General features: G+C 55.9%; 5 protein-coding genes across 5 annotated transcripts; 3 read left to right on the top strand and 2 right to left on the bottom strand.

Annotated features, from left to right (window-relative positions):
• Nucleotides 1-583: 583 nt before the first annotated feature.
• CCM_09084 (choline dehydrogenase, putative) lies at nucleotides 584-2585 on the bottom strand (the record flags this gene model as incomplete). The annotated part of the gene is given in 4 exon segments (XM_006674218.1): nucleotides 584-684; nucleotides 702-1460; nucleotides 1523-2097; nucleotides 2176-2585. The coding sequence occupies 4 exon segments, from the start codon at nucleotides 2583-2585 to the stop codon at nucleotides 584-586; spliced, it is 1845 nt and encodes a 614-aa protein (XP_006674281.1).
• A 547-nt stretch (nucleotides 2586-3132) lies between these two features.
• Nucleotides 3133-4832, top strand: CCM_09083 (nucleoside transporter, putative; the record flags this gene model as incomplete). The annotated part of the gene is made up of 3 exons (XM_006674217.1): nucleotides 3133-3540; nucleotides 3620-3843; nucleotides 3935-4832. 3 exons carry the CDS (start codon nucleotides 3133-3135, stop codon nucleotides 4830-4832), a joined length of 1530 nt encoding a protein of 509 aa, XP_006674280.1.
• A 470-nt stretch (nucleotides 4833-5302) lies between these two features.
• Nucleotides 5303-6829, top strand: CCM_09082 (S-(hydroxymethyl)glutathione dehydrogenase; the record flags this gene model as incomplete). Its single annotated transcript, XM_006674216.1, has 4 exons — nucleotides 5303-5456; nucleotides 5516-5959; nucleotides 6042-6496; nucleotides 6551-6829. The coding sequence occupies 4 exons, from the start codon at nucleotides 5303-5305 to the stop codon at nucleotides 6827-6829; spliced, it is 1332 nt and encodes a 443-aa protein (XP_006674279.1).
• Nucleotides 6830-7240: 411 nt separating this feature from the next.
• CCM_09081 (Lipase, class 3) lies at nucleotides 7241-8893 on the top strand (the record flags this gene model as incomplete). Its single annotated transcript, XM_006674215.1, has 2 exons — nucleotides 7241-7297; nucleotides 7523-8893. The coding sequence occupies 2 exons, from the start codon at nucleotides 7241-7243 to the stop codon at nucleotides 8891-8893; spliced, it is 1428 nt and encodes a 475-aa protein (XP_006674278.1).
• Nucleotides 8894-9699: 806 nt separating this feature from the next.
• Nucleotides 9700-11570, bottom strand: CCM_09080 (C6 zinc finger domain containing protein; the record flags this gene model as incomplete). The annotated part of the gene is made up of 2 exons (XM_006674214.1): nucleotides 9700-9774; nucleotides 9837-11570. 2 exons carry the CDS (start codon nucleotides 11568-11570, stop codon nucleotides 9700-9702), a joined length of 1809 nt encoding a protein of 602 aa, XP_006674277.1.
• Nucleotides 11571-12591: the final 1021 nt, after the last annotated feature.

Here is a 12591-nt window from a genome sequence, read left to right as displayed (position 1 = left end):
GGCCAGGGTTGGGCAACAGAAAGGGGCAACTTCACCCTGCCAGCCAATTGTTTCCTTGTCCGTGTCCACTGTGCTGCATTTCTTGTGCACATCGCGATCCTGTAACACACACCCTAAAGGCTCAGCTTCCTGTTTCTGCCAATCAACACCAGGTATTGCAACCCATACAGAATGACTGAATCTCTTCTCACACTTGAGGTTTGGGCTGTCTTTCCCACGTACAAATTACAGCATACCGTCACGCCTTTCGATCGCCGGTCTAGTTTCACCCGTTAAAAATTACAATCTTGTCCACTCGTGCAGCACCAGTACGTCTATTTTCATATTCTGTCCGTATCATGCGCTCATAACGGGGCTGCTTGTGTATCACGCATCTTCCGTTTTCGTTGACCGAAGTGCCCCCACGCATAGACAGCCCATAATACGTTATTGTAACGGCTACTACAATGCAAGTGTTGTCGGCCAACCGAATTGCAAGTAGCCAACGGGATGCATAAAAAATACCGGATAATGGATCAATATATATAGAATATTCACGTAGAATCCATCACATATCTGCCATCATACAGTCTTTGCTGGAGCATCAACTCTTCAACCAATCGTCTGCGCCACTGTCCAAATCTTCAAGTATCATGGCGGCACCCTTTTCTGCAATGGCATAGACCGTGGAATATGAGCGCTTATCTGTAAAGGCATTATACTGGCGTCAATAACACGCAGACTTCTGACACCGTACACCTGCAACCTCTCGTTGACGACACCGCCAGAAATGCCCGCACGGCCGCCCATGGCACATGTCCCAACCGGATGCCAGTCTGTCATAGTATTTTGCGCGATCCAATGACGCATTCTCTCGCCATCTTTGACATCCTCGGCCGGAGCCACACGGCAGCGAATAATGTTTGCTAACGGCTTTGTCGTAACAATCTTCTCGAGGAAATGGAAGGCCTGCTGCATGACCTCGACGTCCAGCTTGCCGTGCTCACCATGATAATATCTTGGGTCGATGTGAAGCTCTGTCGCCGGGCTCTCATCATCATCGCGGCTGCCATCCGGCCTGATGTGAATAGATCCTACCGAAAAGGGGTACTGAAGTATTTGAAGCATTGTGCCATACTTTTTGCCTGCTTCGCCTTTGAACGAGGGGCTCCAGTTCCCCAGATCGAAGATGTACTCTACATGACCGAGATTCGTGTCGTTTCCAAGACGATTCACAACGATGGCGCTTTTCGCAGCGCTGAATGCAGAGTGAGCCTGCGCGCGTTTCTTCAAGTCGGCAAGCACCGCCTGGGGTACAAATTCCTTGAGCGGGACGTAGCAGAGGGCGCAAGGGAGGACTGTACATGGTCCAGATTGCCTTGTCTCGTATTCCTGTCGCGCTTTTGTCGCGTAAATATTGTCGACCAAGAGATCATCCGGATTGGGGAGCAAAGGATCTACTTCGAAAATAGTGGCAAGCACTGTATGTGGTGAGAAATTATCCCCGATTCGCGGCTGACTGGTGCATTCAAGAGAAACGTACTGATATGGTCCTGCAAATTTTCTCCAACCATGGGACTTTTGACATGGACTTTGACGCCTGCATCCCCTAATATATCAGGATTTCCTATGCCTGACAGCTCGAGTATCTGGGGGGATTGAACACTGCCAGCCGAAAGAACAATCTCTCGCGATGCCAATGCCTCGAATTCGAGCCCTCCACACTGAAAAACAACCCCGTTTGCAGTACACTTGGCTCCATCGCTTTGCAAAATGATGCGTTTGACCTGTGCGTCTGTGAGGATATGAAGGTTGGGTGCGTGCGACCCGGAATCAAGGTAACTCGTCGCGTACGACCTCGTTGCCGTCCTTGGGTCGACGCTGCTGATGTTGGTCCATACGCCAACGTTTGAACCTGCCGTATGAGCGACGTTGGTAGGAATGCCAACGCTATTCAGCGTTTGATGCCAAAGGCAGTGCGACGCCGAGTACTCTTCATTGTAGGAGATATGTATAGGGCCGCCTGTTCCAAGAGAGCTCGCATCATGTCTCACGTCAAAGTTGGTGGCGAGAGTCTCACTCGGTGGGTGGAACGTTTCTGACTTTTTGAAAAAGGGCCTGCGCACATGACGATATTAGCTCGTCGAGCGGCCACCTAGTTGACGCATCGCGGCTTGAGCGAGACGCAAAACTCACAGCAGGCTGTCCCACCCCCAGCCTCGATTACCTAGTGCTTCCCATGCATCGTAGTCTTGGCGACTTGCACGCACCCAGGCCATGAAATTTATCGAGCTTGTCCCCCCCAGCGCCTTCCCGCGCGGCCACAGGAGTTTTCTGCCGCCGAGGCCAGCCTGCGGAATCGTCTGGTGACACCAATCAATCTCCCCACTGATCGAACGACCGTAGATTGCTGGGACGTTTACATTTTCGTCGTTGCCGATTGACCTGCCAGCTTCAATCAGTCCGATCTGCAAGTGTTTGCGCTCAGCCAAGCGGCACGCAACGGCGATCCCGGCTGTGCCTCCTCCGATGACAATGTAGTCAAAGGGTTGCTTGACAAAGGCATCTGGTGATACTTGACGGGGCAAAGGCATATCAAAGACCATGTATATGTGCGAGAGAGAGACCTGTAGTCATGCATATTTGTGACGACGTATGTTTATCGGTATATTCGTGAGGGGCGTGCGGGGGTAATGACGGGTGGCTTGAAGATTGCCGAGGACTGTGGGAGCGAGCGAAATGTACTAGTAGTTAGTTAGTGCAGCCTTGGGCGAAGCAATCTACCAACGCTGGTCCCTCATTATCAATGTGACGTATATAGTATTATTCCAGCTGTGAAATCTAGACACTTGCTTTATTTTTGACAGTTATTCTAGACATCTCCTAGCTGTTCCACCACTCCCTCCTTGCCCTTACTGGTAACCTCGTACTGCTACTTCATTTCCAGGCCTGTGTTTTTCTCCGCTCTGTTTGTGATAAATTAGTATGTAAATCTACGCCACTAAATTTAAGTCTCCGATTCGCCCTCTCTCGCAGCCTATTTATTAGCCGTTATATTAAAGCGGTTGTCAATCATGTTATAGTCACTTTTTTTTCCTTATCTGCTTTTCTAAACAGTAATGGCCGTTTCTGCTGCTAGAGACGCCTGGTAGCATGTCGGCCCTTCGAAACCATGATTCCGCGAGCGCTTCTCTCAGGTTCGCGGAGACACAGTCACCAAACACGACGAAAGCGGAGAGTCACGGCCCACGATTCGCCTCGCAACTACAGCGATGGAGCGCTTGGGTGGAAGGACTCGCGGGCTTCGAATCGCGCGGGATTCGGCGCGTGGCCCCTGAGGAGCGCCACGCCCCGTCGCTTTCCAACCATGTGCAAGTCTTTTTGCTTTGGCTGAGCGCCAACCTGTCACTCAACAACCTTGGGGCTGGCCTTTTGGGGCCCTTGCTCCTCGGGCTCGGTTTCCGCGATGCCGCCGTTTGCGCGGTGTCGGGGGCCTTTTTCGGCAGCCTCTCTACAGCATACATGTGCACTTGGGGACCACAAAGCGGTAATCGCACCATGGTACGTGCTGCGGGTGCGGCGCGATACGTACTGGATGGGCCGTCTGGCGAAATGACTGACGCTCTTGTTTGAACGCCAGGTAGCTTTACGGTTTTTCATGGGATACTGGCCGGCAAAAATCCCATGTCTTCTCAACATCATCCTCATGATTGGGTACTGCACAATCGACGCCATCATCGCTGGCCAGGTACTCTCGGCCGTTAGCGGCGGCGGTATGAGCATTGCAGTAGGTGTTGTGGTGATTAGTGCTGTTTGCTGGGTCATTGCAACGTTTGGCATGTATCCCTTTCAGATTTATGAGCGGTAAGGGCACACCTCGCCACCAGCTGGTCCAGCAGCCTCTGGGGCCAAACGCACGGTGACTTGCTTCTAATTGCTGACTTGATCATGGCAGATATGCCTGGCTTCCCCAAGTCATTGTTCTCTCGATTCTCATTGGATGTGCAGGACCATATTTTGATACCGCAGCACCGAACACCGTCTTTGGCGCGCAACTAGCAGCGGCTCGTCTGACGTATTTTAGTCTATGCTCGTACGTGCCAAACTCATGGGCCGCCGCCGCCGCCGATTTCTACGTCTACTACCCCGAAAAGACGTCACGTAGGAGCATCTTTTGCCTCACGCTGGCCGGACTCTGGACTGCCTTCAGCTTGGTCTACCTAGTTGCCATCGGACTGGCCACGGGCATAGCGCATCGCCCTGCTTGGGCGGAAGCCAACGCGGTCAGCGCAGGTGCGTTGATCGTGGCAGCATTTGCGCCACTGCAAGGGTTCGGCAAGGCGTGCGCTGTGGTCATGTCTCTCGGCGTGATTGCCAACAGCGTGCCTGGAACTTATTCCAGCAGCCTCGGATGCCAGACACTGGGGCGCTACGGCAAAATGGTGCCGCGATGGATTTGGTCTTGCATCCTGGTTCTCATCCAGCTGGTCTTGGGCCTGGCCGGCCGCCAGAACCTCTTCGCCATCTACTCCAATTTCGTCGCTCTGATGGGCTACTGGATCGAGTTCATGGTGTGCATCTGCCTGGAAGAACAGCTGATTTTCCATCGCAACCGGGGGTGGGATTGGGCTCAATGGGAGAATAAAAAGTACCTTCCGCAAGGGTGGGCAGCACTACTTGGCTTTCTTGTTGGCTGGGTTGGAGCTGTTCTAGGCATGTCGCAGGCCTGGTACGTCGGCTCATTGTCGAAGCTGGCCTCTGGTGCTGATCTGGGCATGTGGATTGGATTCGCCATGACAATGCTCACGTTTGCGCCACTGCGATATCTCGAGCTGAGATTTGTTGGCAGGTGAATAACTTCATCACCCCTGTGTGAATACCATAAGCATTAAGACGTTATTGGCTACACAATTATGTGGTCAATTAATAGGTAAGGAACTTGATCGATCATCACGCAGTTATATTAGTTGGTAGTGGCTATTTTGGCGGGCTTCCATCCACTAGGTACCTATTAATAGGTTGGCGGCCGCGGCCGCGCGTATAGCAGCCTGGCCCGTTATGATACAAATTTGACGTCACAAGCTAGAAGCGATAGCTTCCTTCTTCGAACACGTCTTTGCTACATGTGTTCTAGTCCGACACCGTTTTAAGCGTTGCGGGTGCAAACGTCATGTACGCAAGTAAGCGTCATGGTCTCGTCAGGACGCTGAACTATAGCGACCGTGGGGAGGATGATAACTAGACCGTCTGCTGCCGATTGCGGTTTTCATGGCAACAGTTCATTCACTGGATTCTGAAGTTATCTGAAATCTACACCTTAAACATGGCTCTCGCCCAAGCAGCAAACGTAGTCGAGAAGATTGTTGGGCACGACAACAGTGCCATCACCCAACAAGATGTATCCTCATTTCCTTCCGGGGGTGAAGATGATACGATGAAGGCCCTGGTGTGGATGGGCAAGAACCAAGTAAAAATTGGTACATCCTCACTCCCTTACACTCGAAACGCAGTCATGGACTAACAACGCCATGGGTAGTCGACACCCCCAAGCCCAAGCTCGTCGAGGACCGCGACGTCATCCTCAAAGTAACGGGCAGCACTGTGTGCGGCTCCGACCTGCACCTCCTGCACGGCGCCATTATCGAGATGCAGAAAGGCGACATTCTCGGTCACGAATTCTGCGGCGAGGCCGCCGTCGTGGGCCGCGCCGTCCACAACGTCCAGGTCGGCAAGCGCTACGTCGCGTCCTTTCAGATCGCCTGCGGCGACTGCTGGTACTGCGAGCGCAAGCTGTCGTCGCAATGCGCCAAGACTAACGCCAACACGCTGGAGAAGACAATGTATGGCGGCCAGACGGCGGCCATGTTTGGCTACGCGCACTTTACGGGCGGGTTCGCGGGGGGGCAGGCTGAGTACGTGCGCGTGCCGATGGGGGATGTCAACTTGCTCGAGATTCCTGAGCACGTTCCTGATGAAAAAGGTAAGGAATCTGTTCCCATGACGGAGTCCATGACATGAGTTTGCATGGCATACTAACCGCAGAACAGCACTGTTCTTGTCAGACGTACTGGCCACCTCGTACCATTGCGTCGTCGACACGGGCGTCGAAAAAGATGACAGCGTCGCCATCTTTGGCGCCGGACCCATTGGTCAAATGGCCGGCGTCTTCGCCCTCGAGCAGGGCGCCAAAAAGATCATCTTTGTCGACACGGAGCCGCGTCTGTCCATTATCAAATCCAGGTTCCCCACGGACAAGCTCGAACTCGTCGACTACAAGAAGCTGTCCAACGGGCTGACCAGCAAGAACACCGTCGTCACCCGGCTCAAGGAACTCTGCGACGGCCGCGGGCCCGACGTGGCGCTCGAGTGCGCGGCGGGCGAGTACGCCAAGAGCTGGCTGCACTGGCTGGAGATGACGACGGGCCTGGAGACGGACACGAGCGAGCTCATCAACGAGATGATTGAGAGCGTGCGGTCGTTTGGTCGCTGCGGCGTGACCGGTATTTACACTGGATTTGTGAGTCGATGGCATATTCCCAGCTTCAAGAGGAGAAAAGCTAATAAAGAGCAGACGAACCACTTCAACATTGGATCGCTCATGCAGCGCGGCATCCGCCTCATCGGCAACGGCCAAGCACCCGTCCACCTGTACTGGAAGGACCTGCTCCAGGCCATTGAAAAGGGTACGCTGGATCCCATGCAGATGGTGTCGCACCGCGTGCGCCTGGAGGATCTCGACAAGGTCTACTATGCGTTTGACAAGAAGCAGGACGGCATGCAAAAGGTGTTTGTCGAGACCAAGTTTTCGTATCCTGCGAGCAAGGACAGTCCGGCCCTGACGAGGTTCTGAGGCAAGTTGGTAGAAGGAGGGCGCTTTTTAAAGAAGCTGGGGTATGCATTATGAATACCTGTCAAGGACATGACTGTCACTGAAGCAAGTACGTTAGCAACCTTGTTCAGTGGGCCGCGATGCCAAGTCCGCCAAGATGCTCTATAGAGCGATGCCTAAACGAATATGCAGGTAAATCCCTCTAAAAATAAACCAACAAGACAAACTAGTTTCCACTCTGTTTGCAAGCTCCTAATCGAGAGCGCAGCCATGACTGGTCAGCAATGCCAAGCCACCCGCTTCCCCCGTCCGATCAGATGTCATGTGTCCCACCTCAACAACTTCAGCCTTGTCCCGACAAACCCTCCCCTTTTCCTCTTTCCAAACTCGCACAAAGACAAAACACGAGCTGCCGTGTAGCCATAGAGCACAATGGGTTGGTTCAGCAGCAGCAAAAAGAAACGGCACGACTCGTCGCCGTCGTGGAACGTCTTTGACCCGCCAACCGCCTACACCAGGCCGCCGCCGCCGCAGCCGCCGCCAACCCAGCACTACCTCCCATCACCACCACTACATTCCCCTCTTCCTCCTCCTCAGCCGTATCCGGCACCGCAGCGACATCGGCCGCGATACCCCCAGCCTTACCCCCAGTCGTATCCCCCAACCGGCCACCCCCAGCACACCACCACCACCCACCATCCCCCGCCATGGCAGGCCGCGGCTGCGTCGTCGTCGTCGTCCCCTCCGGCGGCCGGCATGAGCCGCTGGGCCGACTCCGTCATGGTCCTTGCCGACTCGGCCGTGCGCGACGTCTACGATGACATGTCGACGCGCCTCGACGACGTCATGACGCGCATCGACCGGGAGACGGTGTCCGCCGCCGAAGCCGGCCGCCTTATGCGCCGCCATGACGACGACGACGAGCAGGACCTGCTGGCCTACACGGATCGCTCTCTCGGCACCTCGTCCTTGCGCAAGAGTAGCCGCTTCGCCAAGGTCGAGCTGTACGCCAACTCCAAGCTGCCGCTCGACCTGCCCCCGCTGGCGCTGTACATGCCCACGTGGCCGCTGCTGTGCCTCGCCGCCCAGCACTCCTCGGACGTGTACAAGCCGTCGTCGTCGTCATCCGAGGAGTCCTACTCGGCCTCGGACTGGCGCGCCGGCACAAAGGCCATGTGCATCAAGTCGGTCCCCATGGACCACGCCTCCACCATTATCTTTGCCATCCGCGGCACGTCCTCCTTCATGGACTGGGCCGTCAATCTCTCCACCGAGCCCTCCTCCCCGGACGGCTTCCTCGACGACCCCGGCAACCTCTGCCACGCGGGCTTCCTCGCCGTCGCGCGCAACATGGTGCGCCCCGTGGCCGCGCGCCTCCGCCGCCTGCTCGCCGAGAGCCCCGGCCGCGCCGCCTACAGCCTGCTCATCACCGGGCACTCGGCCGGCGGCGCCATCGCGGCGCTGCTCTACATGCACATGCTGGCCACCGCCCCGGGCACCGGCAGCGAGCTCAACCTGCTCGCCGGCTTCTTCAAGCGCATCCACTGCGTCACCTTTGGCGCCCCGCCCGTCACGCTGCTGCCGCTGCAGAAGCCGAGCCCCGGCGGGGCCAACCCGCGCCGCCTGACCAAGTGCCTGTTTCTCGCCTTTGTCAACGAGGGCGACCCCGTCGCCCGCGCCGACACCGCCTACGTCAGGAGCCTGCTGGAGCTGCTCACCAAGCCGCCGCCGGAGCGGGAGCTGCTGCCCGACCGCCCGGCGCTGGGCGAGCGCACGAGGTGGCGCAGCGACGGCACCCCCCGGCTGCCGCGACGTCGCTATCAGCAGGTGCACTGGCCGGTGCCCGCGTGCACGCTGAGCAACGCCGGTCGCATCGTCGTGCTGCGCAGCGGTGATCCGATGGCGTCGCCGGGGCCGGGCGAGCGCACCGTCGAGGACCGCCTGGCGGAGGGCGTCCGTGCCCAAACATGCGACGAGGCGGTGCTGAGGGGCGTCATATGGGGCGATCCTGTCGCCCACATGATGGGCCTGTACGCGGCAAGGATCGAGACGCTGGCCGTGGCTGCCGTCAAAGGCCAGAGGTAAGTCGGGGACGGAGATGAAGAGGTAAGTCGGGAGATGGAGATGGAGATGGGAAGGGTAGTGGAAAAGGAACATGGTCATGGTATGACAAGGTTGGCCCAGGGGGGAAGTAGGTGACGGACGGATATACCACGCTGTGGAACAGCAACAGAGCATGAATGGATTTTGATCGGAAAAGCGACGGAGCATGGACGTGATTCTGTTCGAAACAGCGACAGAGCACGGATTTGATACTATTTCAGTATATACGAGTACATGATGACTGAGAGGAATGACAGCACAGAGGAATAACTCCCGGAGGATTGATTGCAGAGTAATGACAATGATCAAATACACAAGCATCCATCTGGTAGTTCCCCGTTTGTCTTGTTGGGGGTTATGATTCAACATTGGCACAAGGTTTCACAGAAGAGGAGAGAGAGGTAATAATAACAGTCTTGACTTCTAACAACTATGTACATAAAGAAATCGTCTCAAAAATAATACTGTTGAAATAAATTTTTGAAAAGAGGCCATGTCTTGCAAAGAAATCAGGCACGCTCCGCTGGAAATAAAAAAACACCAACCCGTTGCAGTGGTTCAACTCGCAAAAACGCTGGGGTCGACGCCCCGATGCGACAAAGGAGAGGGAAAGGCCAAGGTAAACTCTTGCGACAGAAGAAAAGTGTCTGCACCAAGGTGAGACGAGAATGGAAGAATGCTAGTTCGTACACGCTCTCGTGTGCTGGACCAAGCTGGAGCTATGGCTAGGGCGGAGAGTCTTTATAGTATTGTCCTGGGAATAGTTTATCCTTGGTCACCTTAGTGAGTTAAAGTCGAGCTCGGCCGGTATCGCGTGATACTCGTTGCTCTGCATAAAGCTGCCCTGGCGGGGGAGAACCATGCTGTTCATGGGTATGCCCTGGCGCAAGTGCATGTGTTGGGGCGAGGGTCCTACTGGACTGACCATTTCCTGTATGGAATTGACACCAAAGGTGTTGATGGGAAGGTTGTTGCCGTGAGAGTACTCCATGCCGGGTGACATGATGCTGGGGGAGGCGACAAATGAGTTGCTCATGTCGGAGCCGGAACCGGGCGTGGTGTGGCTGGCATGCGAGTTGGACTCGGTGTCGCGGTTGTTCATCTCGAGGGCGTACTTGCTCTCGACGTAGTCGGTGTCCATCATCTGCAATGGGGGTTGGGCCATGCCGGCATTTCCAAAGCCGTCGAAAATGTCGACCGAGGCCATGTTGACGTTGTCAGGTGCATTCTGCAACATGGGGTTGACGGTGCGGGGTAGAATCTCGGACAGCTTGCTCATGAGCAGGGGCAGGAAGCGATGCTCGCCGGAGCGGGCGAGGGCAACAGAGGTCAGAATCTGGCTGAGGTACTCTCGGGGGCCAGTGGCAAAGGGGTCCCGCGAAGCAGGCTGGATGGCGAGGAACTCGGTCAGGGAAAAGGAGATCTCAATGAGCTTCTCGATGAGGCCAGTGTTGACGACATCCATGCCGCGATTGGGAAAGGACGTGGCCATGCTGAGTAGCAGCTCACGCGCCATGTCGCCATTATAGAACGAGTTGTCTTCAGGTCTCCCATTGCTGCCGTTGGTCAGCTGCCAGACGGTATTCTTGAGCCACTGTTGGTTTGTGCGGAAGTCGGCAAAGTTGGGGTCCTGGCACGCATAATTTTGGGACAGATCATTTTGCTGCTTCTGCAGGCCGCTAATGTAAGGGGTGGAGAGGTGATTGCGCGTCTTGTTCCAGACGGTGACAAAGGAGTCGTCAAAGGGACGGTAGAGGTTGACGAGCATGATGAAAGCGTGGAGCTGGTGAGCCAGGGGGTCCGAGGGATCGTCGGCCAGAGTGGGCAGGTTGATGGTGGCCTTGAGGGTGAGGGGACGACCGCGGGCGAGGGCGTAGGCGCGCTCGACCGAGTAAAAGAGCCAGTAGAGGCGGCGACGGCGCGACGACTCGACGGCGTCAAACTGGAGGTAGTGTTCCTCCTTATCCATGCCGGTCATGGCCATCATGGTGGTGGCCTCGCGGAGGTAATACCAAGCCTTGTCGTGCATTTCCTGGCCGTAGTAGCAGGCGAAGAAGAAGAAATTGGTGGCGAGGGCGTTGAGGGTGACGGAGTCGAGATAGTCGTAACCCTTGCGGACCTTGTGGGCTTCCTCGAGGAGCAGCTGGGAGGAGATGATGTTGGCACCGGGCACCATGTCGAGGTTGTAGGGATCGCCGGGGGGCATGGCCATGCCTGGCTGGAGTAGGACAAAGGCGCACATGGCGGTCATGAGGCAGTAGGCATCGCGGTTCTGCTCCATGTAGAGCAGCTGCTGGTCGACCTGGCGGCGGTCGAGGATGGGTGCCTGAGAATACATGTGGTCGAAGAAGAAGGAGGCACAGTCCTTGACGAGATCCGAGGTGACCATGCCGGGGGTCGGGGCGAGGGTGACGGAATGGGGGCAGGCGATGCCATTCATGCGGTTCTGGACCTTGGCAGAGAGCGAAGTAAGGCGCTGCGTCTCGCGGAGTTCAGAGATGACTTTGGCGCGGGAGCCCTTGGGGCCTTTCTTTTGAGGGATGGCATTGTATGTGCAGGAAAGCTGGGCGGAAGAGCAATTGCGGCAGGGGTTGATGCCGTCACATTTGACCTTGCGACGATGACAGGCATCGCAGGCTCGCTTGACGGCCTGGGACATGGTGGGAGTTGAGAAATCGATGATGGCGGTTGTGGGTGGTTGTTGAGGAACAAGAGTCGAGTTGTGGCGGACTAGTGGGTGAAGGATTTTCGAGGGGCGGTCGGGTGACGCGGACCAAGCCTTTGTTGGGGCGGTCAGCGACAGTCAAAGCAGACAATGGGCGAGCGTTGATGATTCTCCCGACAATGCGAATGTCAGCGAGAAGAGCGTTGAAAAAAAGCCGGTCGGAAATCGTGAGGCGTATCCGGGGTTGCGGGGATGAAGAAGACGGGGAGTTGGTGGTGAATGGTGAGTGGTAAGTCGAAGAGTCGAGTGTGGGTGGTTGCAGGTTTTATTCGGGCCTTTGCGGCGGGCCAAAACGCGGGGGGACGACTGGGGTGGAGTGACTTTTGCTGAGCTGGGCGCAAGAGGCGTTGGAAGGGATGAATAGAGGCACGGCTGTGCCGCTGCCGTGGGAATACTGAATACTTGGTAACCACTACGAGGGCGATATAATTTGGAAAGAACAGTTGCAGATGCGCCGGCATGGAATTGTCGCGAAATGCAGATGCGCAGTGCTCGGTTGTGAGGGGACAGGGACTGGGATCATGACTCTGCTGAGGCAGGGACGCACGCCTGGGACAAGAGGTACGGAGCAGTCATGTTACAATACGGGGTACGGAAGACTCGGTAGCCCGCGGGCAGATGAGCCAAGTATCTTGCTTGAATTACGGGGGAAGGATGCTGAATGCTATGCCTCCATCGATGCCCCTGTTCGGCATCGCCTAGTGGACAGTGTGTCGCAAAAAGTGGTGCCTCATCGATGCTAGATGATGTTTTGGCAGCGACAGCGACAAAGTGTATCTGTAGTTACCTACTGCGTACAAAGTGTGGTGTGAGAACATGGGCACACGAGACAGGAGACAAGCGACCTGGCTGGGGAGGAATGGGAGCATGAAGAATTGGGTGCACGCAGGAGAAGAATAAAATAAGAAGGAAGAAAAGCGGAGTCGCAGCATCCACCAGTGGGAAAAAAGGGACA

This window comes from Cordyceps militaris, assembly GCF_000225605.1.
Source record: "Cordyceps militaris CM01 unplaced genomic scaffold CCM_S00007, whole genome shotgun sequence".
Classification (NCBI taxonomy): Eukaryota; Fungi; Ascomycota; class Sordariomycetes; order Hypocreales; family Cordycipitaceae; genus Cordyceps; species Cordyceps militaris.
This window is presented reverse-complemented; position numbering and strand designations above follow the sequence as displayed.